Source organism: Neopsephotus bourkii, unplaced genomic scaffold, assembly GCF_033783945.1.
Source record: "Neopsephotus bourkii isolate Nb327-2 ecotype Australia unplaced genomic scaffold, CSIRO-AGI_Nbou_v1 NB_998, whole genome shotgun sequence".
Classification (NCBI taxonomy): domain Eukaryota; kingdom Metazoa; phylum Chordata; class Aves; order Psittaciformes; family Psittacidae; genus Neopsephotus; species Neopsephotus bourkii.
Genome location: NW_026901490.1, coordinates 1,376,835 through 1,402,245, shown reverse-complemented (window position 1 = coordinate 1,402,245; position 25,411 = coordinate 1,376,835). Strand labels below are relative to the sequence as shown.

The window sequence follows — 25,411 nt, the reverse complement described above, 5'->3', positions numbered from 1 at the left end:
ACACAAGAAAACGTGCTGTTCTGTAAAGATTTCCTGGGAACTGATCCTAGCTTCTTGGAGTGCCATCCTGTCTCAGTAAAGTCAAGCAGTCTTAAGTGATGTGTAATACTGTTTACTGCTTCCTGGAACAAAATTTCATGGGTACGAATGAGTAGACAAACAGGAAGTGCTGCCTGAAGTGGCACTCCCGAAGGAAAGCTAGCATTGTTTGAAATTGGTAGGTTGCTTTTATGTATTTCAAAGTGATACATTTTTTGAGGGGATAGAAGTAAGATGTCTACCAACAAGCTGGCTTGTCCCACAGATTATCTGGCTGTTATGTATATTGTCAAAGAGGATGTACTGCAAGCCCTCTGGTCCTGACCTTGCTGGTATAGAAGGCATTTTAGCAGAAGAATTACTATTGCACAAAGAACACATACCAAGTCCCAAAGGACTGCTTAATTATCCCTCCCAGAGTATAAGCTAAGGGAAGAGCCAGAATAGCAATGGGAAACGATCAAACTGCCTTTCCTGCTGTATGAAGCTGTGGCTGCATTGAGAAACACCCTCTCTGAAGCAGCTATGTAACCCTTGGTATGACCACCTCATCTGGTCCTTCACAGTCTGAGTGGAGCATTACGTTTTCACCACAGTGTCTTATCCTGACCATTACTGAGAAAAATAACCAACTTCCCTTTTGTAGATTGGTTTACTCACAATTTTCTCAGCCCATGAGGCTCCACAGACTATTTTCAGACTTAAACAAGCAACTTCCACTGTCCTGGATACAGGACAGTAGAACTGGAGTTCTGATACCCAGTAGAGTTGGACTACAATTTCCTTTCTAAAGGAAATTTTACCCTACACAGCCTCAGACATGAGGGGGTTAGCAGCGTGATGCTATTATGTGCAGTTGCAACCACATGTCTACAGCAGAATTCTGTTGTCAAGAGTGCTGTTGTTCCTGGCAACACTTTTATTTTAAGCTTCTTTGTTCTGTTCCCTCTCGTAGTAGGAAATTAGGGAATAAACCTATTCTAACCTTAGCCTCCCTGAAAAAAAAGAAAACCTGCTGACATGCTTATAAAGCTGAATTAGCCATGGACACTAGCCTAGGCTGCAGAAGGCTAAATTGACAATTTTAACCTGATGGGAATGAACATTCTTTTAGTTCACCTGTGCATGGCTTACTCTGTGCCTGCGTTACGGAAATGCTTGGTTAGAGGGAGCAGGAGGGCAGTGAGGAGTTACCCTGCCTGTCCTGCCCTGCCTGCGGTATTTGCACCCACTGCAGGGAAGGGAATAGTCCCTCTCCCTGGGGCAGCTGGCTGTGACCCTGGGGACCACATTGCTGGCAGAGGGAGGCAAGGCCAGCAATGGATTCAGGGCACCGAGGGGGCAAGGCAGAGTCCTGCAGAGAGCAAGTCGTGGCAGCAGCAGAAAGAAGATGGCTTTTCCAGCAATGGCAGGGAGCTGGCTGTAGGCAGGAAGTCATCAAAAATCACAACTACACCGGGGAGCAAAACAGGAAGAAGTGGCTTGCCTTTGGAGATGCAGTAGGCAAGGGAGAGGTTTTATCTGATAATATTTCATGCCTGAGTTCTGCACTGGCTTTAACTGAGAGTTCCTTTGCTCTGAGTTCTGCTATGACCTCCCTAACTGGAAGTCTCTTTGAGCTCTTCTGGGATGCTAGTTTTTAGGAAAAAACACAGGCAGACGCTGTCCAGAGCTCTGGCCAGCTCAGCCCTGTCCGCCTTCCCTGTGATGGTCTGGGGCTACGCTGTGCAGCCAACAGGAGAATGGAGTCCTGGTGAGGCACAGCTAAAGGCACCCTTCTGAGATCTGCACCATGTGCTCAGCACTGAGGGTCATCCCACACATGTGCAGCCCGATTCATCCTCTCTTGACCCAGCAGGTAATATTTTTGCAGTAAGACAGGTTTGGAACCAAGCAGAGGGCCTGGTTCATGTGCTGTGGCAGCCCCATTTGCGTCCTGTGTCCACCCAGAAGAGTGTGCCATCAGTGTCAGCTTTGTGTTCCAGGGACCAAGCATGCTGAAATAGTTATTTAGTTATCTGCATCCTTGTATTTCCAGGATTTCCCATCTTCCCCTTGTCCCTAACTCTGTGGACATCAGTCCTCACCCAGGGAATACCCTCAGAGGTTTATATCCTTTTCCTTGGTCAGAACATATGGAGTTTGCAGGATCCTGTTTCCTGATGCTTCAAGTAGTGGACCCTGGATTAGCAGATCTAAAAATGATAGAAAACAATCACACTGGTAAGGCAAGCAGGTTTTAAAAACTCATATCAGGGAAAGGGAAGAAGTTTATATTTGATGCTGAATCTATTCAAAATATGAACAAGTGCTTTGTAAATTTTTAAATGAGCTATTCTAAGATATTCTAGTAAGAGGTTTGTGACATACACAAATGACTCTTGCATCTTCTTTTTCCAGTCACAGCTGATGGCACTGGAGTGCTTAACTATTCTTTAATCCTTCAGCATACAACATTCCTGTGTACACAGTCTTTTGCACCATCTTTTCCCCTCTTACACCTGCAGGCAGGCAGTGTCATGGTTATGGATAATTGCCATCCAGAGCTACAGTCTTTAATGATAATTTTAACCTGTGGAAGGTATCTAAAATCATATGTTTCTAGACTGGTTGTACTGCAAAACAGTAGCAGACCTCCATAGACAGACTGACACATGAGCTTGCTGTGTCATCTTCATCTGATATCTCTCCTGCCTCTGGTGTACATTGGATCCAGGCTATATATCTCAGCCCTGCACCTTCCCACAGTCAGAAATAGGGGGACAGGAGGTCACGTGGGGGCTTCACACCCTCACCTCAGGTATCCACAGCTATTTGCATTTAGAGGACAGTGATTTCTGGGCGCTTGCAGCCCAGAAAGCCAACCGTATCCTGGGTTGCATCAAAAGGAGCGTGACCAGCAGGTCGAAGGAGGTGATCCTGCCCCTTTATTCTGCTCTTGTGAGACCTCACTTGGAGTATTGTGTGCAGTTCTGGTGTCCTCAACATAAAAAGGACATGGAACTGTTGGAACAAGTCCAGAGGAGGGGCACGAGGATGATCAGGGGACTGGAGCACCTCCCGTACGAAGACAGGCTGAGAAAGTTGGGGCTGTTCAGCCTGGAGAAGAGAAGGCTGCGTGGAGACCTCATAGCAGCCTTCCAGTATCTGAAGGGGGCATATAGGGATGCTGGGGATGGACTCTTCATTAGGGACTGTAGTGACAGGACAAGGGGTAATGGGTTAAAACTTCAACAGGGGAAGTTTAGATTGGATATAAGGAGGAAATTCTTTCCTGTTAGGGTGGTGAGGCACTGGAATGGGTTGCCCAGGGAGGTTGTGAATGCTCCATCCCTGGCAGTGTTCAAGGCCAGGTTGGATGAGGCCTTGGGTGGTACGGTTTAGAGCGAGGTGTCCCTGTCCATGGCAGGGGAGTTGGAGCTTGATAATCTTAATGTCCTTTCCAACCCTAACCATTCTATGATTCTATGATTACTGAACAAGCCATAGACCCTCTTTTACAGTCATTTGTATTTGTTACTTGCACCTTGCTGCCCAGCATTAACAGTTCTCACTAGATGAATGTCCTAAAAGTGGCAAAAAAAGAGAGGTTTCTGGTGAAGCTTCTGAGCTTGTCCCCTCATTGGAAGGATCTCACACACTTAAAACAGGCAATCCTTTCTTCACATTGTTTTGTGCAGAGGTGTGAAAGCTTTTGTACCATTTCTTTTAACAAAAAGTAGGCCTTCTACGTGCTTTTAGCAGCTAAAATTCTCTCAGAGCATTTTATTTTTTTTTGACAGATTTCTGGGATTCCTCCTTAAACCACAGAAGAAGAGAGGAGTTATCCCACCCTGCAAAACACTCTGCTCTCAGCACTGTTCAGACAGACAGTTTAAAATCTACCCAGTGTTTTGCAAGCAGCACAAACCACTGCTCATGTGAAATTGAGCTGTCAATAGGAAATGACAGGCTGTGGTTCGTGAATCCTATTTTTATAGAAGAGTACAGTAATCCTTTTTCACCAGATGTACCTTCTTCTAAAAGCCGTGCTGTGAGTGCTGATCTCCCCCCCGCCACCATGCTCACTGAAAGGAGGTCTCCCCGCCGCCCCCCTCCGCCTCCACCTTCTCATGCTGTCATTCAGAAATCTCCTCTGAAGCCCCTGCAGGATCCCACCACTGCCTGTGAAGAAAACGAGCTGCTCCTTCAGCCACTAGAAAAGACCATGAAGGAAATGAGAATTGAAGGCGGTGACAATAAAGAAGGGAAGCAGAGCTGCTCAGTCAGGGAGCCTTTGGCAGTGAGCCCCAAGAAGGGCTCCCAGCCCTCTGTTCCCCCACGGAAGCGGCTCTCTGAGAGGACCTCAGAGGAGAGCTGTGTGGGAAACCCTGGAAGTTGTGAAACGCTGAAAAGTGAACGGACAGAAGAAAACCAACATGGGAGTACGGACAGCAGAGATAAAAGGTCACTGCGCCAAAAGGCTGTAGAAATGCCTGGGGAAGTTCCTGAGGTGGCTCTATCACAATTTCAGGAGACAAAGCCTGAACCTGAAGAGATGAAGAACATGTCTGGAATTCAAAGCAATGCCATAGGAAAGTCACCTCCTATCCCACCACCAAGAAGGAAGAGGCTTTCCCAGGTACCGAGAGTCCCCAGCTCCTGCCAGTCAAAGCAAAGAACAGTGGCAGAGATGACCACAACCATGGCCATTGTGCAGGATTTGTGCAAGAGCAGCTCTGCTACAGTGTCAGGTGGTGCCACTTGTACACACATCAAGACTGAACTGGGACATAGCCACAAATCTGTCAACTCAGCTGAACTGAAAGATGCTCACTCCTCCCTGGAAGGCCCAGGAGGCAGCACTGTGGCTCAGACATCAGCATCTGAACCAGACTCCTACTCCACCAGCAGCACAGAAGATGACCTGGAGATGCCAAGTAGTTCATCTGGTAAAAAGACACGCTCCATGATCTTGGACAAGGCCAAGAACAGGCTGTCCTTTGTGAGCCTGTCTAATGTCTTCACAGTCTTTTTGTCTAGTGACAGGAAGCTGCAGAAGAAGATTGTGGAGCTGGCACAGGACAAGGACTCATACTTTGGCAACCTGGTGCAGGACTACAGAGTGTACAGTTTAGAGATGATGGCAAAGCAGAGCTCCAGCACAGAGATGCTACAAGAAATCCGGATGATGATGACACAGCTGAAGAGTTACTTAGTGCAAAGCACTGAGTTGAAATCTCTGGTAGACCCAGGCTCCCACACTGAGGAACAGTTAGGTAGGTGACTGTGCTTTACCCATCCTTGGGCGGAATTTGGGAAAGTGAGGAAGAAGACAGAATCATGCAGACACAGGTTCTGCTTTACAGAATTATAAACCATCTCTTAAAAGCTGAGGGGTGTGAAAAGAAGTCTACTCTGTGGTTGCCAGCACTTGGAGGAGCAGCTCTAAAAACTGGGAGACCAGTAAGGGGGGAAAATCCCTCATAAAAAAAACAGTATTTTAAAGGGAAGAGTTTAAGAAGAGGTGTATGTTTGTGTGTGAGACATGTATGTATGTATATATGCATATATACACATATAAATATGAGTCTCTGTGTATATACCTGTACGCACATGCACACACACTGAGAGCTGTGTTCACTGGAAACACAAAAGGTCAATGTCCTCCTGCACAGCTGTGTTCCACATGGCCTTCCATGTCTACTGCTTCATGCTCTGCAGTGAGGATGGAGAACTCCTTGTATGTGGCAGCCAGATCTGGGGTCAGTCACTGTCTCACAAGAAGGGACAAGACTACAATCGTTTTGAGTGGCAGATTGAAGGAATCACTTGATCCCACTCTGTGCTCCTCAGAGCTCAGAGGCACAAATTGCTGCCTGCTGCAAGACCACTGCTGGCTCCAAAATACAGCATTTGCCTCTCGTTGCCACAGACGTAATTTACCTTTGGGGAGGAAAATTAATATTTTTGGCTGTTTAGGGGTGTTTTGTTGCTTTTCATTCAATATTCTGTGAGGGAGTAATGTGCTACTGCCCTCCTTTCTAAGTGGACTGGCCAGTTTAATGTACATTCATGAAGGAATATACAAAGATTTTTTTATCCCAGTCATAGAATCATAGAATCATAGAATAGTTAGGGTTGGAAAGGACCTTAAGATCATCAAGTTCCAACCCTCCAGCCATGGGCAGGGACACCTCCCACTAAACCATATCACCCAAGGCTTCATCCAAACTGGCCTTGAAAACTGCCAAGGATATGGAGCATTCACAACCTTGTTGGGCAACCTATTCCAGTGCCTTACCCTAACAGGAAAGAATTTCCTCCTTATATCCAATCTAAACTTCCCCTGTTTAAGTTTTAACCCATTACCCCTTGTCCTGTCACTACAGTCCCTAATGAAGAGTCCCTTCCTAGCATCCCTATAGGCCCCCTTCAGATACTGGAAGGCTGCTATGAGGTCTCCACGCAGCCTTCTCTTCTCCAGGCTGAACAGCCCCAGCTTTCTCAGCCGATCTTCACACGGGAGGTGCTTCAGTCCCCTGATCATCCTCGTGCCCCTCCTCTGGACTTGTTCCAACAGTTCCATGTCCCTTTTATGTTGAGGACACCAGAACTGCACACAATACTCCAGGTGAGGTCTCACGAGAGCAAAAACCGAGACAGTCAAAGCCGTACAGCCAGAAAAAGCAGGCATGCATGCATTTATATGTTCTTTCGATTTAAAATTGTTTCCTGAGGACCTGAGAAACAGAGCTATTTATGAGATCCCTAAACAGGCTTAAGGCAAGCTGGGAGCCGGAAAACCCCCAACACAGAACATGACCAACTACAGAAGTGACCAGGGATTCCAGGGGATCCTGCAGTTCCAGTATTAGGTGGGACCCAGCTACCCTGGGTGAGCCAGGATCCAGAGGCTGTCAGTCTCAGCAGGCCCTGCTGACTTCTTTCTCACACAACTAAGGCTTCACATGACCCTGCAGTCTCCCCAGCAGAAGAGACCCGCTCCCAGCCCATTGCCATGCCTAGGAGAAGGGAGGTACAGTTTCACTTCTCAAGCATCTCGTGTAACACCTGCCCTTTTTGTCCTAGTAACCCCTCTCTTCAAAGCAAAGGGGCTGTCAGCATAGAGAAGTCAGCCTTTAATCTTGATTAGGGAATGTGGAGAGAAGGCAGAAAGAAGTGTCCTTGTTCTGCTTGGCAGAGCTGTGTGTGTGTGCAAGGATCCCTCCCACCTTCACACGGACATGCCTGGTTACCTCTAGCTCTGTTCACTGGTGGTTCCTTAACAGGATGATATGGCCCAGTCAGCCTAGGGAGACTACCTTTCCTTGTGGAGGACAGGGAATTTGTCATGCTACAATTTGAATTTGTAGTGCTTCAAGCCAACCGTTTCTCTGGATCCTTTAAAATAGTTGTATTTTGTATACATAAATGTTACTGCCCTCTGTTTCATTCCTTGCTGACTGAGTGGATGAACTCCCTTGCCAGTGACCTTTTCACCTGAGTCTGGGGTTAAAGGAGGATTCCCTGCAATCCTCCTAGCTCTGGGTTCTAGGAGTGAGACAACAGACTTTCTCACTGTCTCTCATGCTTGCTTTTGTCTCCTGCTGAATATAAAGCAAACATTCAACCCACACAGACTCTTTCCTCGTCCACAGGTGGCTTAAGAGGTGACATAAGTATCAATAAGTTAAAGACACTTGAACAGTAAGGATGAGAAACTTGTTACCAGCTGTGCATGTCTGCCACTGAGTGGGTGGCTACAGCTGCTTTTCATTCACTGCAGAGAAAGGGGCACTTTGAAGATGAAATTGTTTTCATCCCAAAGTGATTATCTCAAACAGATCAGAGGGAGGTGTCAGGGGGACATGAAATGAATCCCACCTGGGCATTTGTAAGGGCAGGGCTGTGAAAAGAAGCACAGTAAGATGAGGTTCCTCATCTTCTCCCAGAGTTGCTTTTTCTGCTGCCTGACAGTGCTGGTAGCATGAGTTCTCACACAGAAAATGTGCCCTGGTGTTCATCTCAACGCTATCCAGGGCTTCTGGAGGGTGCTGGTAATGAAACATTTACTTTCTGGGATGTAATTTCTGCTCCCTGCTCACAGCTAGGCAATAGTGCATGAGCCACATGCTTTCTTAGGAGTTTTACTTGCACCTGCACTGTTGTATTGATTACTTATCATGGATTTTGTGTTCTCCCTTCTCTGTGCAGAAGTGATTGCTGAGACGGCATTATACAAATGTGTTTTGAAACCTTTAAAAGAAGCCATTGATTCTTACTTAAAAGAAATCCACAACAAAGATGGATCCTTACAGCAGCTAAAAGAGAACCAATTTGTGATACAAAACACAACTACCACTGACCTAGGCATCACGACCAGCGTGCCCGAAACCATTGTGCTTGAAAAGATCCTTCAAAAGTTCACAACCATGCACAAGGCCTACTCCCCAGAAAAGAAGATTGCCATATTGCTGAAGGCCTGCAAACTCATCTATGACTCCATGGCTCAGGGAAACCCAGGTACAGCACTCCTACTGAAATGCTATCCCTCACTGGTCCTTCCCCATGTATCAGGAACAGGGTTTATGATACAGTTGATGTGTCAATATTCAAATTGGAGGTAACAGCAATGGATGGTGTGTTTGGTATCAGCTGTCCACAGGTCATGTTCAGAATGGGCTGCTTAGTGACTGGGAAGTTCTCTGCACTAATAACAGGTACAAGATGTTACCTGGTTAACTTTAAGCTGCATAACCCCCCCAAAACAGTATGTGTTTTATGTGTAATGTCCTTTTTGCAGAGGTCTTATCACAGCTCTCCATAAATCCTCAGAGCTCTGCCCCAGCTTGTAGCAGCTTTTTTGTAATTTCTAGGAATGGGTCTTTGGGAAAAGTGTTTTAGTTCCTTCTATATAAAGTTTTGCCTAAACTGAGTAGGAAATGCAGAATGCTGGTACTGTTTGTTACAAATTCCTGATTCTCCCGTAAATTCCAAAAGGCACTACTATGCTTCTTCCGTGTGAGGAAGTATGTGCTCTGAGTTTAAATATACCTTGGGCCTCAGGCCAACCACTAAATGCACACATTAAGCCTTTGGCCTGCAGACAGGATGCATTTTTGCAGATAGACCAGGAAGCTTCTTTCTCTGCTTTGCCAGTTTAAAAGCTTTCTTTTTCTACTGGTGAGCTGATGAGCAGCCATGCATAAATTTGGAGAGAAGAAAGATACTACTTTGCTACAACAGGCAATTGTTCAAGAATTCACAATCTCCAAAGGTGCTTTTAGCTGTTCTGCTTTATTTTCCACTTACAACAGCCTTGTAACACTCATGCAGGAGTTGTGTCCCTTCTGGGCCTCACCTGAGGGTCATCCCTTGGACAGTACACAGCAAGATTCAATGACAGATCTAGACATACTAACAGCAGGGCAAAGCCACCCCAGGGCTGAACCAAAGCTGCAGGGTGGATAGGACCTCTTACTGCCTTCAGATATTATGAGAAGATTTGGAAACATGTAGGGGAATTTGCTGTAGCTTTGTTAAAACAGTTGTGTTAAGTTTTAGAGTAAATTTGTTATAAATCGAAGACTCATATGCCTCATTAAAACCCACATAGGAGACATGGTCTCCTTCTGGTGCTGTAACTTATTTGTTATACCTCAGTTAGTTCAGGGCTGCAATTTCCCTGCTGCCGGAAATGCCTTTGTGTCATTTCATGTCAGAAAGTAGGGGTCAGGGAAACAGTTAAAAAACCCTTACATTTTTTAAAAAATTGGCATTCATGAAATCAGAGCATTTCATTGTGGTTTTCTGTGCTAACCAAAGCGCTTCATTTCGGGCAGCTCAGCTGCTTTCTCGTGTTTACTACTCCTGCAAGTGCAGTGTATGTCAGAAGCCAACTTCACCCCTGTGCATTCAGTTCCCTCTCCAGTATATATGATCAGTGATGCATACCAGGGCCTGGTCAGAAGAAAACTGGCCTGGCATTAAGGAAGTGTACCCAATTAATTCAGACCAGACAAAGAGGTTAAGGGATGGAGAATACTATAGTCTGACTCCTGAGCAACAGTGGACTCAAAGAGAAATTGAATGAAATGTCCTGTAGACTCACTTAGAAGTGAAATGTGTGAAAACTCTTCAACAGAATTAACTGACCCCAGATCATTTTGATTTTCTACCAGTCAAAGACAAACATCCAGCAAACTGAAATATTTTTCTGACAGGGAATTCCCAGCTGGTGGTGTGCTGAAGAGCGTGCTGTGGGCTGCTCAGACCAGATTTCAGTGGGTAGGAAATCTCCTGCTCTCTGCCCAACTTGAGAGCAGTGGCACAGAGCCCCTTTTGCTCTCAGCCAGCCCTAAGGCAGCTCAGTTCTCTTCTCACAGGAAGAACAGGGGCCATGTTCAACTTCCTGTGCAATAGTCTGTTCTTCTTTTCGCTCCTTTTACTCACTGCTGAATTAGAAAGTTCTCTCCTCTTCCAAGATCAGAGCGAGTAGAACACAAAATTAATCATTCCCTCTGCTGCAGGACAAATCAGTCTACTTCTGTCAGAAAAAAATTCAGTTCAGTAACGTAACTTATGTTGCCTGGTTTAATTTGCAAATTGGCAGCTCACGGCAGGTCTTTATTCACTTTCGGTTGATGGTAGGATGAGGTGATCTGAGAACATGGTTTCATATCTCAAAGCAAAGTGCAAATAGCACTAATTTTATTTTTCAGACCCATATGAAAAAACAAATTTTTAAACATTCTGAGACCCATGTATACCAGTCCAAGTTTGGCCATGGTTCCCAATAGGTCCCAAGTTTTATTTAAAACTAGGGATAGGAGTGCTCAGGAACACCTGCGTCTGTGGTAGCACCTATCTTGGCACTGCTGAAAGAGTCATGGCGCACTGAAGTCAGCCTTGATTGACTCCATGTATATCAAGCCATTTTAAGAAAGGAGTTCTGTAGTTTGGTTGCAATTCATACTACATGACAAATTCTGCCTGAAAAATTGGCTGTGGTTGAAATCCTTGATACTCAGGCTATGAACTGAATGGGTTAGATCTACAGCTGTTTTAAACTAACATTTCCCCTTCAAGTTGAAAGCAATCAACTGGTGGATCTGATTGCTGAGGAAGGCATCAGAATTCCTAATTTATCAGAAAGAATCAGGAAGGCAAATTCACGGTCTTTGTCAATACACCTGTCTCCAACAGATACCTGAGTACAACTACAAGATACAGATCTATGTTCAAGTAGGATGCATCTACAGCTACATCTAGCCATAGCCACAGATGGGTCTCGTGTCTAGCTTTCATTATAGACAACAGGGACTTAGTCGACGCAGCTCGTTAATCTGGCTAGATGTGGGTGTCTGTTTTAGGTTGAGATGACTCATGACAAACTTCACTGACGATATTGATGAATTCATCCCTGGCTATAAAAAGAGCTTAGGGGTACAAGTTCAGATATTCACATGTACAGAGTAGGCAGTGGCATTAGTAATTGAATCCTCCCCAGTGGGACAATACAGACAGCATTATGGTGTCTCACTGAGCTTTTCCAAGTTCTGTGCAAACTTAAATAACAGCAACTTATGCCTCCAAGAATAGCCTACAATCTAAAAATATGTAACCTGCCTGCTAAATATACTAGGAGCAGTTAGTAAGAATAATATTCATTAAAAGAATTAAAAAAAAACAACAAAAGAGTTTGTAAACCCACCTCATCCCCACAAACTGGTTGGCATTATTGGTGGCTTCTTTTAACCTGCACACTAGGAAAAGTAAGAGGCAGGACTCATGGGGAACTGTAAGCTCCCAGTTCTCTGACTGTTCTACATTTGAAAGGCATGCCCCACTACCCACAGGGAAAGTTGGGTGCATAGCTGATTTATATAGACAAACTGTAATCTCGTGTAGAAAACCTGTTTATTATTTACCTTTCAGAAAGACCTTTACTCAGACAAAATGCCAAAGACATATTTTGTGGTAGGATCTCCACTTTTTGCTCTATCAAAACCACAAATGACACTTATGGAGTGATAAACAAGATGCAAATCTGCAATGTATGTGGTCTGTGGGATGAGCCTGGAGCACCCAGCCCTGAGCTACCTGACAGCTGCCACTCTGTAGGAAAGAACCAATGGAAAAGCACAGAGGCAAAGTAGGCACTGGTTTATGAAGAAATACTGTGTGAGACAATCAGGCAAAACTTGGTCAGTCTAAGAGATCAAGCATGGAAAGGCTCTAAGCTTAAGCTGGAAGTTTGAAAGATGGGAAGACTGCTTTCTAAGGAGATTTAAGAAGAGTTAACAGGAACAATTTTTTTTACAGCAACATTTTTAACTTGTAAACTACCTAACATTACGAAGTTCTATTTTTGGAGTATCTTTGAACTGCACAAGGAGTTGGAGTATATAGCTCAAAACCAGATCTGTACTAATGATGGAGTTTGCAAGGTAACTGGCCCTAAAACATGGATTTAGTAATTTCTATTGCATAATTTTGCATGGGTAATACAAAGTCTGCTTTCAGAAAAAAGAGGGTAGATAGGACATACATTCCATTGGAACATTTCTCGTCCTTAGCTTTTACAATTAAGTTTGTCACCCACTGTAGAATTGAGCAGCCAGATATTAGTTGTGCTGATGCACTCCTACATAGCTCTGTAGTTGACAAAGGCATGAACCTGAAGCAGTGTGTCTTAAGTTTGTGGAAAGGAAATTGGCTTCAAATACTTAAGCAGCCAGTGTAGAACCAATGATAGGAGCTCTGAAAACTAAGTCACAGTAATGCCATTACACTGCTCATTATCAGTTCTCACTTCTGAGAAGGAAAATAAAGCTATACATAACAGGTTTACTTTGTTATCTTTTGGAAGAGATTTGTATTTGAGTTACTGTTAATGAAGGCTGGTAGACTAGAGATTGTATCTTTTCTCTGGCTATCACAATTTCTACATTTGAATTAAAGAGCAAGTTAAATTTTATCAAGGGCAATGAATTCCTCTGATCTGCAAAACATGTTTTTGAAGTGGATTCATGCTGCCTGCATGTATTAACTCTCTTAATTTAACTATCATAAATCAAACCTTGCTGAAGTAGTATGGGGTAGACAGGAGATAACAAAATGCTAGTGAGTGAAAAGATGTTCACAATCTTTTCTTATGATCTTTGTCCTGGTTTCCATGACAGTCTTGAACAAATCTCAGTTAACCTTTTTGTACCTCAGGTTTCTCAGCTATAAACTGAGGCTAAAATTAATATATTTCCTGGAGATCTGCTGCAAGACATCATGCCAGTATTTGTAAAATATTAGAGCAAAGTGCAGAGCATCGTCAGTGTCTGCTGGTTGTCAGAATATACATGGAGGGAAAAGAAATGCATGAATGTATTAAAACAGACTGTAATTTCTTTATGGAGGCTTGGGCAGAATTCCATTTGCTTTAAATCACGTATTTAATTAATACCCGTCTATTCAAGTGCTGCATCCCAGCCAGGAATTGCTTTGCTATAAACATAATAGGATGAATTTGTGGCAGAAAAGAAGGCTTATTTTAAGCTTCTTATAGATATTTATGAAATAAATGTTTCCTGATCATGCAGGGAAGAAGGGGAAATAAAGCAAACAAGTTATATCTGGAGTAGGACAACACCACCTTGAACAAGCAAGCTCAGTCCCAGTGTCACCGAGACCCCTGTCAGGGTCAGAGCTAGATTTAACTGTCAGCTGCAAGCATACCTCTCTGTGAGAGACCACAGATGGAGTCAGACATGTAGGTCTGGGAACTTGGCTCTGGCCCAGATTGAAAGTGGAGCTGAGGAGGCAGCAGCCTGCAGAGAACACCTCTGCTGCAGCTCCTGGATGGATGCTGGGTTGTGCCCCAGTGCCGTTTGTGGCACAGGGAGCAGGTAGGTTGCACAATGCTGAGCAGCACCAAACTTCTTAGGTGTCTTGGTTCAAAGGTATTGTTTTGTGTATCTTTGTGTCTCCTACTTCTGGTCATATTTGTGTTGCTGACAGGCACTTACTATCCCCATTGATGGACTAAGATACAGGGTACCTCAGAACCATACTTAGTCTGATGGCTGCATATGTATGTCTAAGCTAGCCCCTCTGCCTACTGTGACATCCAAGGCCACGGGAACAAGGGCAGATTCAGAGCCCTACCCTCAGGCACTTCACCTTGGCTTCATGTGCAGTCAGTGGAGAGAAGCTATTACAATGCCTACAAGGAGCAGGCACAATATACCGTGTCTGACCGGTCCTAGGCAACACTGACAGTTTGTGGCAACACATGGAGTCAGAGCTAGATCCTTGACGATTAGCTTTTCTTTTCTCTTGTTGACACCTATAGCTCTTGCTGACCTCAGCTTTAGCTACAGATGTGAGTATTTAAGAATCAGGCTTCATATTCCCACAAGTGGACTAAAATCATGTGTAGTAATTTATGCAGGTTATGAGCATAGAGCATATGGAGAACAAGTGCTCCTTCCATTACCACAGTCAGACATCCCTTCTCTGAATTTATTAATGAAAAAGAAACTGTATATTAGATTTTTGTATTTAAGCCATAGAAACAGCTGGGGGTCCAATAATATTTCTATGAAATCTTAATGTTGTGAAAGGTTTGTAACAAGGTCTGCTGGGGAGATCAGCTAAATCAGTTTATAGAAATGAGACAGACAGCAATGTAAAATAATTGACTCAGTGCCTGCTTGTGCATACAACTACTTCTCAGCCAATAAAAAAGAAATAGATTCTGTAGGTGTTTTTGAAAAATGTCCTCTAACTTTCATTCCAGTTGACACTAGAAGTTGATGGCTGGGGATATGGAATTGTTTAGTTCCAAGTTGCTGGTTCCACTCTGCATTGATTAATGACCTTTTATAGTTTGGTTGAAGACCTAAGGCTGTGTCATTTAACTAAAGGCAGCCATAATAAAGCAAATAGAACTGAAAGGGCTAATCCAGCTTTCATTAAACAAGTTGTCTATGTTGTGACGTGTGTGGACTCAGTCTTAGGAACAGCCTGAATTACAGCCCTTACAATCTCCCATCCTCCAACACTTTGTTTTAGCTGGATCAGCTCTCTGATCACTAGTTTTATTCCTGGGTTTATTTTTAAGCCACACTATATTTTTTTTTTCTTTCATTTTTTCATCAGGGGCTAAGCTTGTGGCTATTTGAGGCTTCAGAAGAACATCTTTGTTTGCAGTGGAGAGCCTGCGTCAGCTATGAATGACAAAAAAAGAAGGCTGACTCATGGCAAAAATTTGAAATAAGTCAGTGGGAACATTTGAGAAACAGGAATTTATTCCCCATCATGGAAGAGCATGTGGTCTATGAACCAAAAATGGCTAGGGCATAATTTCACTGAAGGTACATCAAGGGTAGCTTTGATTCTTTGAGGTGAGGCAAACGGTTCTCAAGTAAGACACACATGGCCCATGAAAACAACACATCCAAGAGCTCAGCTGAGAAAACCTGTCCATTGCCTGAGGAAGGACGTTCGGAGTGAAAGCAGTCTGGGCTTAGGTTAACTGTAATGGTCAACTTTAAATGTTGGGAAGATAGGTCTGCTAAGCAACTCGTTATTTGGGTTGTCCATGATGAATTTATGACATGTTGGTGGAAAGTGAAAGCTTCTTTCAAATACGAAAAGTTATCCTTGTGTTCTTCACTGTTTCTGTGTCAAAACTTCATTTTGAATTCTGTTTTTAGTAATTCTTTATAATGGTGACTGTTAACATGTATGCTTTTTTGTCCTCAGAGATTCCAAAGAGCTGCTACGGATTACATGTAAGATCACTTTGTTGACTTTGTTGCTATTAGTGTTTTTAAGCATAGGAAATCTTGAGCCTGTGAGGAACTGTTCCTGTAGAACCTGCTGCACGCCAATTCCACCAATTCCATCAATTCCATATACTAATCTAAGTCCAATGTGAAAGACTTTTTATTTTCTTAGCTAGGCATCAATGGCTGGGAAGATGCTTCCTCTTAGATCTGAGCTCTTTGGGAGACTGTTATAATTAGGAACATGTAGATCTATGTTTTGCCTTCTGAAGAAACACAACAAGGAAGTCCTCAGTCCTGAAACCCATCTCAAAATCTATTTTCTGCTCTTTGGTCCCACACATATACGAATCTAAGAGCATAAATACCCCTAATGCACATAGACAACTTCACTGCTAATATTGCAAACATGAATTTCAGTCTTGATGGCACTGTCAAATCAGATGGCTGAACTGACAGACTTTGCACTCTTCAAGGATTGTCATTTCATAGAATCATAGAATAGTTAGGGTTGGAAAGGACCTTAAGATCATCAAGTTCCAACCCCCCTGCCATGGGCAGGGACACCTGGCTCTAAACCATATCACCCAAGGCCTCATCCAACCTGGCCTTGAACACTGACAGGGATGGAGCATTCACAACCTCCTTGGGCAACCCATTCCAGTGCCTCACCACCCAAACAGGAAAGAATTTCCTCCTTATATCCCATCTAAACTTCCCCTGTTTAAGTTTTAACCCATTACGCCTTGTCCTATCACTACAGTCCCTAATGAAGAGTCCATCCCCAGCATCCCTATAGGCCCCCTTCAGATACTGGAAGACTGCTATGAGGTCTCCATGCAGCCTTCTCTTCTCCAGGCTGAACAGTCCCAACTTTCTCAGCCTATCTTCATACAGGAGGTGCTCCAGTCCCCTGATCATTCTCGTAGACCTCCTCTAGACTTGTTCCAACAGTTCCATGTCCTTTTTACGTTGAGGACACCACAACTGCACACAATACTCCAAGTGATGTCTCACGAGAGCAGAGTAGAGGGGCAGGATCACCTCCTTCGACCTGCTGGTCACGCTCCTTTTGATGCAGCCCAGGATACGGTTGGCTTTCTGGGCTGCAAGCGCACACTGCCGGCTCATGTTCATTTTCTCATCGACCAGCACCCCCAAGTCCTTCTCTGCAGGGCTGCTCTGAATCTCTTCTCTGCCCAGCCTGTAGCTGTGCCTGGGATTGCTCCGACCCAGGTGTAGGACCTTGCACTTGGCATGGTTAAACTTCATGAGGTTGGCATCAGCCCACCTCACAAGCATGTCAAGGTCCCTCTGGATGGCATTCCTTCCCTCCAGCGTATCAACTGAACCACACAGCTTGGTGTCATCAACAAACTTGCTGAGGGCGCACACAATCCCACTGTCCATGTCAGCAACAAAGATGTTGAACAAGACCTGTCCCAACACCAATCCCTGAGGGACACCACTTGTTACAGGTCTCCAGCTGGACATTGAGCCATTGACCACAACTCTTTGTGTGCAGCCATCCAGCCAGTTCTTTATCCACCGAGTGGTCCATTCATCAAATTGCTGTCTCTCCAATTTAGAGACAAGAATGTCGTGAGGGACAGTTTCGAACGCTTTACACAAATCCAGGTAGATGTCATCAACTGCTTTACCGCTGTCCATGAGTTCTGTAGCCCCATCATAGAAGGCCTCTAAATCAGCTAGGCAGGATTTCCCCTTAGTGAAGCCATGCTGGCTGTCACCAAGCACCTTGTTGTTTCTCATGTGCCTTAGCATGCCTTCCAGGAGAATCTGCTCCAAGATTTTGCCAGGCACAGAGGTGAGACTGTCTGGTCTGTAATTCCCTGGGTCATCCGTTCTCCCCTTCTTGAAAATGGGGCTTATATTTCCCTTTTTCCAGTTATTGGGAACTTCACCTGACAGCCATGCTTTTTCAAATATGATGGACAGTGGCTTAGCAGCTTCATTTGCCAGTTCCTTCAGGACCCGTGGATGGATTTCATCAGGACCCCTGGACTTGTGCACGTTCAGATTCATTTGCCTGAGATCCATGAAGCTTAAGCTTCTCTTTATCCAGTTAATAAAGAAATGGAGCACAGTAAAAATTTTCATTCTCGTATTTTGGGCTTGAAGCAAGTCTACTTACTTTTTAAGTGTACTAACCTTCCCTTTTTCAGCATTTTTTTTCTTTTGAGCTTTAACTCTTCACATAATGTGAGCAAAAGTCTGCAAAGGACAAGCTGGGTGAGAAGCTGTCACTGCTGTGGGGGAATGTATCTTTGTGGTGAGTTTATTGAGACCACTCTGTGTTTCTCTTTGCTCAGGGAAGCCGTATGGTGCAGATGACTTCCTCCCTGTGCTCATGTATGTGTTGGCTCGCAGCAACTTGACTGAAGTCCTTCTGAATGTGGAGTATATGATGGAGCTCATGGACCCTGCTTTGCAGCTAGGGGAAGGTAGAGTACAGTGTTTGCTCCTGGGATATTCACTCTGGAAATCATTCTTTACCTCGCTTTAGTGTTTGTGAAAGTGGGGCATCAAGGCTGTGGCTAGGCTTTATGGATAAGCTTTGGCCAGACTTTTCAAATATGAGACTCTAAAATTTTTGTCAAACACTTTAGCTGATTTTTGCAATGTGGTGCCCTTAGACATCAGTTAGAAAGGCAGGGACCTAGCATAAATGAGATCTGAGTTGCTGCATTAGTAACCTAAACAGAGATATCTAGTGTTCCTTGGCCCAAAGGCTGAAAAATTGAAAGGTCTGTGCAAAGACTTATTCCAATGAGAAAAGAGCACATTTCGTAAACTGGTTTGTATGCCTGGGGCCATACATCATTCTTTTGGTGACTCTACTCTTACATTTGAGTGACCCCTTTAAACAATGTTCTCTGGCTAAGTATCAAAGTGAGGCACAGAAAGGAAAGTTAGGTTAGAGTGGAATATTAGGTTTGGATGTGAATAAAGACCTCCGCTACTAGAGGGGTAGATACCCTAGGGAACTGTGGGCCTTTCATTTCTTAAATATAGATTGGGAAGCAAATGCTACTAACAGTGACAGAGTTATGCATTCCGAGTTATGAACACAGATAATTTGTGACCACGTAGTCACTAAAGAAGTAAAATGGGCTTTACTTTAGACTTTGTTTTGTAAAGTACTGAAGTTCTATAAAGAGGTCCTGAATGAATAACAGCAGACTACTTTTATTCATGTTAAATAGAGGTACAAGTCTGTAACTAAGAGCATGTCATCCCAGCACAGTGCAGAGGTAGGCAAAAGTAAGTACTACAAGAATGAGCAGTGACAGTGCAATCGTACTAGTGAGGGGTTTCTGTACAAGCTAATTATCCCACTGGAAAGAACTGTTAGCAGAAAAAAACATTAGTCTAAGCACAACATTTTGCTGACGTAATTAAGCTGGTTTTGGTGACTGTGTCGCCCACAGGTTCTTCATTTCAAAAGGGCATACTACCAGGCTGGTTACTGAAGACATCTGGGTTGGGCTCAGTGTATCAAAGGCAAAGCAGGCCGGAGGTTCTCTTCAGTCAAAGATGCAAAGACTGTGTGAAATGTGCATGCCAGCCAAAGGGGGGAAGTTTTGTGAGGGAGTTCCAGATCAAACTGGCTGAAGAATCACATCACAAAGGACACTGGGAACAACTGCTGATACAGGGAATGGAATGAAAAAGTCTCAGTGAAGACAGCTCTGAGACTGTGAAGAACAGGGCTAAAATGGCAAAAAATTCAGTTGAGTTAGGCCTTTCAAAGTTAAATGGCAAAAAGTGATTCAGGCACAGAAAAGAAAAAAGAACACACTAAAAGCAAAAGTGAGAAAACTGTGAAATTACATCAGCTAATACATAAACTCATTTAAATCTGGCCTTCAAATTAAAAATTTACTTTGAATGAATTTTATAGCAACAGTGGTGTTGACTACTGGGCCAAAATCAGGGACAGACAATGGGGAATGACTGTGTGGAAAGGAAGATACTGGAAACTGAGTCTAAGAAAAAATAATTCTTAAAGATATAATGAATTCCTGTCATGGAGGACTGGGAGATCTTCCTCCCTGGGTTCCGAGGGAAAGGACACACCAGGTTGTGAGTCCCATCACAGGGACCCCTGACTGTGCTAGAGAGAGAGAAATGCTGAATGACAGACAAGGGAAGGTAGTAACTCTGTTTAAGAGAGGAAAAGTGGCACTTGTAGGCTTGTTAGCCTGTTTTCAGCAGCACTTTGTGAGAGATGGTAAAGAAACAGAGGGGGTTTGGTATATGCAGACTTAGGTAGCTATGGAACATTCCTCATCAGACCCACCAAGTACAAAAAGTCAAATGGCAATGCTGGTCTCCCCTGTCTTACACCAGACTTTAAAGGTGCTCCGAAAATACTTCTCTTACATACTCTTACCTGCCACTTAAGCAACCAGCCGCAATGACTGTGGAGCTGATCAGAGCCTGAGGAAGGGTTACGAAACGGCAGGCGGGGAGGTGCGAGGTTTGGGTGATGTGGCAGTGCCATCTAGAGGCAACTGCAGTTATTACGAAACTTACCAAAAGCAGGGAGCCCTCCCAGCTGACAGGCTATTCTTATTTATCCGTTTCCCTGGCACCGCTGTGAGCGGAGCGGAAGAGGGGAATTTCCTAGAAGCCGGGGCTCGGCCCCACCGAGGACTGGCCCCTCACCCTGCTTCAGGCCACGTGTGCTCCTGCTCGGGCAGCTCTGCAGGCTGACTCCTTCCTTCTGTTCAGAGGAGACACTGGTGCAGCTGGGAAAACGAACACTCTCAACTGGGCACTGGGGCCATTCCTTGGCATGGGTCTGCCTCACAACCAAAGCAGCAGCTTCCCAGTATTCAGCTCTGCCTTCTTATCAGGGCTTATCTTCACCTCTGTTGATAAACCCTCTTTTTATCATGGCCCAGCTACTTTCTTGGCTGTTGCAGTTCATTATTCATTACCTGCTACAGCCAACACCACAGCAGTCTTGGAGCTTCTGAGGGGAAGAGGGTGACTTCAGGCTTTTACTGCTTTATCCCATCTCTCTGCTTTACTAAGATATATCCCCCAGCTCTGAACAATCCAGGAGTTACTTTCAGCCAATGTCTGGGCTCCAAGTCTAGATGATAGAGATGGAGGGAGTAGAGGGTAACTTGTCCTTGCAGGTCTGAGACATCCTAAACAGTGCTGAGCCCACAAGCAGACCTGAGCTCTAAACACTTTAGCAATGTAGCTAGAGCTGGAGGGGGCTGCATTGTCATTTTCTAACAGAGTAAGTACCATTGATACTAATTTCCTTGCATTATGGGGACTGCTCAGGAGTCCAGACTGCAGACCTGTTGGACTGGCCCTGTTAAACACAGCAAAGAGATGGCCATGCCCCGAAGAATAAACCATCTGTGGTCAAAGGCTTGGGTTTGTTTGTGAAAGCAGCCTTTGTAGTAGTTTACCTTGAATCTGGACAGTGACAGTGCTGTGAAGCAGAAGGGGGTGGAGGACACTGTCCATTAGGTCTCCTTTCTCTTGCGTTAATATCAGACATGCCTGAGCTCCCTGCAGCGAAGCACAGTCAGTGCAAGTGTTAGGCATCTGTCAGCAGGCAGGATGGAAGTGGAAATGGCTGGTGTGATATTCATACAAGACCTTACCTTTTGCAGGCTCCTACTATTTAACCACCACCTATGGGGCCCTGGAGCACATCAAGAACTACGACAAAATCACTGTCACACGGCAGCTGAGCGTGGAGGTGCAGGACTCCATTCACCGCTGGGAGCGACGGAGGACACTGAACAAGGCCCGGGCTTCCCGCTCATCAGTGCAGGTAGCTGGCATTGTTTGCTGTGGACAGAGCCTGAAAGATGACCATGCTTTCTTATGTGCTTACTGATTTATAATTCAATAATTATTTTAAAACAAAGCTAACCCAAGTCACTAGTAAAAAACAAGAATGCATATGTGCAACATTTCAAAATCTTAAAAACCTCATTTGAAATATATATCACTTAAAAATTAATTTTGAAATCTTGACGTACCCTCATAACAATGTGATTTTTAATACAGCTGCAGAGTGATTTCGTTGTTCCTTTTCAAAGGAGGCATGCTAGGAGCAGTCACATGTGGAAAGCTGTGCTGGTGAAGCAGGGAGCCCCTTCGTCACCCTTAGGGCCTGAGGAAATCACGGACTAAGCTGAGGAGATGTGAGCAGGCTATGCAGGAACAGTTCCTAGATGGCATAAAGCTGTAGGAGGACCTGAGACATCCCAAGGACTAGTCAGAGGAGCATCTCCCAGAGCCTGGCCTCTTGCGCCTGGCAGCAGGAAAGACCTAACAGTATCTGGTTAGCTTTGAAGCCCATGCTGTGTATAGCTCAGTGAAGACCTCCCCATGCACAGCGGGAGACGGTCCGAGGAGGGATGAGTGCTTTGGCCTCCAGCCATGGTGAGCTCACGGTGGGTGCAGGACCAGGCAGTTGTGATGCCGTGCCAGCTCGATGTCCTGTGATCAAATTGTCAGCCACAGGGAGGCAGCAAAGGCCACGTCTCGGTTCTGTAAAGCCTTCAGAGTGCGAAACAAAATTGTGAACGCCAAGGGGAAAGCCGAGGGAAAGTCTCCTGAACGGGAGGCGCAGACCACATAGCCCTGTGAAAGCGTTGAGTTGATTATGTTTCCCATAGTGTGGTCAAAGCAGTCCCTGATGATCTCGGAACGCGAGAATGATGGATGGGATACACCAAACAGCCATCCAGCCCCAAGTGCTGCTCTGGCAGTAGCTCATAGCAAATAGCTAGCATGGAGCATAATAGCTGAATGAGCAAATGCTGCATTTCTCCAGAAGATTCCCACCCCCTCCAGAAGCATAAGGACAATTTTACATTCCTTAGAATGAATCCGAAACATGCAAGCACATCCTGGCATATGTAAACAGCTTACTGATGTGTTCAGCAGGCTCTTGCGCATCCCTCTGGCTGCCTTAGTCATCTGCAGTGACACTCCATAAATACAGTTTGGAAACCCATAGTCCACATATTTGACAAAACTCACTTCTAATGAACCTGAGTATTTTCTGAGTAAAATGGTTGGGAATTTTTTTAAACTTCACAGATACAAATTAAACATTCAGGTTCCACTGTGACTGAAAGCCCTCTAGATTCTGTTCCTCACGAGTCTGGCAAAAACATCCCAACAGCAATTAAAGCCTCAAACAGGATACAAGGAAAACAGCTTTCTCGGCATAACTTCTGCTGTTTCATTACTGATGGAAGGAAGTTTGGAGGACACACTCTCAAGGTGCTGTTTGTGTGACGGGGAAGTTGCAAGGGTCACCACACTGCCAACCCTCTCCTGTTTCTACGAGACAGGGCATTTTCCAGCCAGATCTCTGCGGTTTTGGGGTTGTTATTCTGATCTGTTACTTCTTTGCATCCTATTTATTCAGGAGTTGCAGAAAAGTGGGAGAAGGAACTGTTGCAGACTGCTCACTAAGGATATTCACCAAAATCAGAAAAAAAGCTTTCACTGACATGTCTTTAAAGGGCTAAGTCCTCGGTTAAGTGTTTGTTAGTTTAAGTATTTGCTGATTCAGAGCTTGTCCTTCAGAAGTGAGAAAGGAGAGACTAACTGGGGCGTTGGAGAATGATTGGAGGATATTTGAGGGCATTTAGGAGCTCTAGGCAGCTAGTGCTTTGGGGCTGAATGCTACCCCCTTCTGTCCTAAGTCACAGTGTCAGCTTTAAGATCTATGCTCATGTTTCTCTTCAGGATTTCATCTCTATCTCCTTTCTGGAAATTGGTGCTCAGTCAAGGACACTTGCTTCCCGGAAAGACACCACAGTTGAGCAGCTGAGCCAGCAGTGTGCCGAGAAGTTTGAAGTCTCCCATCCCAAGGACTATAGACTCTTTGTTTATGTTGATGACCAGTGGCTGCAGCTGGACAAAGATGCCCTTCCTCACCATATCAAAGCCTCCCTCCTGAAGTGCGAAACCAAGAAAGATTTCCATTTTATTTATAAACCAATAGACCATAAAACCCCACCAGTTCCAATTGTCAAAGAGTCAGACTTTCCCTAAGGGCTGTGCTGCTTTTCTTGTTGTGGTTGTTGTGTCCTGGAAGAGCTGGATAGTTTATCTCATGAGATCCTCTGATAACTGCAGACCTCAGAAGGTCTCTGGAGCATGGCCTTTGACACAGGGCAGATATGCTAATTGTAGATGCTGTCCAAATACAGAGCATTTCTCAGCAGAGTTCATCTGCAGAAATAAAAAGAGCATTCAGAAGAACATTCATCTTCTGGAAAACTTGAAGTATCAAACCTCAGAACACCCTGCTGGCAGCCAGCCGGCATCGCAGAACTTGAATGAACAGTGGAAAAAACCTAGAGATCTTGCAGAAATGACAATTTGACATTTACTCCATAGTAAACTATGGCAGGTGTGAATCACCTCTGTGCACAAGCACCACAATGCTATCTTTAACACCTTACAGTATCTGTTCACACAGTTTGAATAAACTGAGTCTTGTCTGATGTATTCAGAGGCATAGCATTGCCATCTGTAGCAGAACTCTATCTCTGGCTTGCTCTCTACAAAATGTCATTGCCTTTGCAATCCACAGAATTATGGACCATGCAAGATGATCCTAAGAGTACATTTTCTGCCATCTATTTCTTACTGAAATCAGGTAGCATAGGCATTTTCATCAATGCATTATTTTTTTTTAAAGATTGAAAGTCTTCACCATCAGTTTTACGTGTACAGCAGTTTAGTCACATTGATTGTATAATAGTGTCATTGGGTAATTGTGTATTTATTTCCATGTGTGATATGGTGCAATTATTTTTAAATAAGTGCTTGTAAAGAAACTTAATATTTTTCCCAGTGTAGCAAACCAGATGAAAATTTGAAAATCAAAAAGAGATAGAATTAAATACGCATCCCTTTTTACTTAGATGTCATTTTCTCTAGTGTTTTTGTGACTCTAAGTCCCACCAGTTTCTTACATTAATAAATTCAGGCTGTTGTAGACAGAACTTGCTAATTCTCCTTTCTACCTGTGCTTTCAGTCGTTGCAGACTTAAATTTCCCTGCAAACCTGAATTCACAATAAATTGAACCAATGTAGAAATGCATTTTCTGAAATTTGAAAACGATATTTCAGGCTTGGACAATGGAAGCAGGAGCCTTAATTGCAAGACAGATGCATGTCTTCTGGGTGCCTTCATTCAGACAAGATTCCCACTGTGAGCATTAGATACCGGATAGTCTGCATGCAAGAGGCACGTAACCTCCACTGCAGCTACACAACCTTGGGATCAAGCCTAGCAAAGCTCTGATTGTGTTACTGTATGTGTTACTGTGGGTTTTGCTCAGAACTGCTATTGTTTCCTCCATTAAAAAGAAATAATAATTGGGACACACTGGGCCAAGTTTCTAGAGCTCCCTGCCTGACTCCTGGAGCTCCAAAGGTAAGGTGGTGTCAGCCGTAGCTGGTTACTGTCTCTGGGCCTTGAAATGTCTGTGTCTGCATGCCTCAGCTGTAGCATACGCTGGCCAAATCTGCATACAGGTAGCAAACCGCTGCTGTGCATCTGCCAGCTTGGGCT

At 44.4% G+C, this 25,411-nt stretch overlaps 1 protein-coding gene across 1 annotated transcript in view; it reads left to right on the top strand.

The window, feature by feature from the left end:
* LOC133215761 (ras and Rab interactor 3-like) overlaps nucleotides 1–23,979 on the top strand; it is a 163,988-nt gene extending 140,009 nt beyond the window's left edge. Inside the window, exons 24-28 of the mRNA XM_061359992.1 lie at nucleotides 3,822–5,297; nucleotides 8,236–8,544; nucleotides 18,140–18,271; nucleotides 21,470–21,633; nucleotides 23,571–23,979. Of these exons, the coding sequence (XP_061215976.1) occupies nucleotides 3,822–5,297; nucleotides 8,236–8,544; nucleotides 18,140–18,271; nucleotides 21,470–21,633; nucleotides 23,571–23,879 (2,390 nt within the window). The 3' untranslated portion in view covers nucleotides 23,880–23,979. The remainder of the gene's footprint in view (nucleotides 1–3,821; nucleotides 5,298–8,235; nucleotides 8,545–18,139; nucleotides 18,272–21,469; nucleotides 21,634–23,570) is intronic.
* The last annotated feature ends 1,432 nt before the right edge of the window (nucleotides 23,980–25,411 follow it).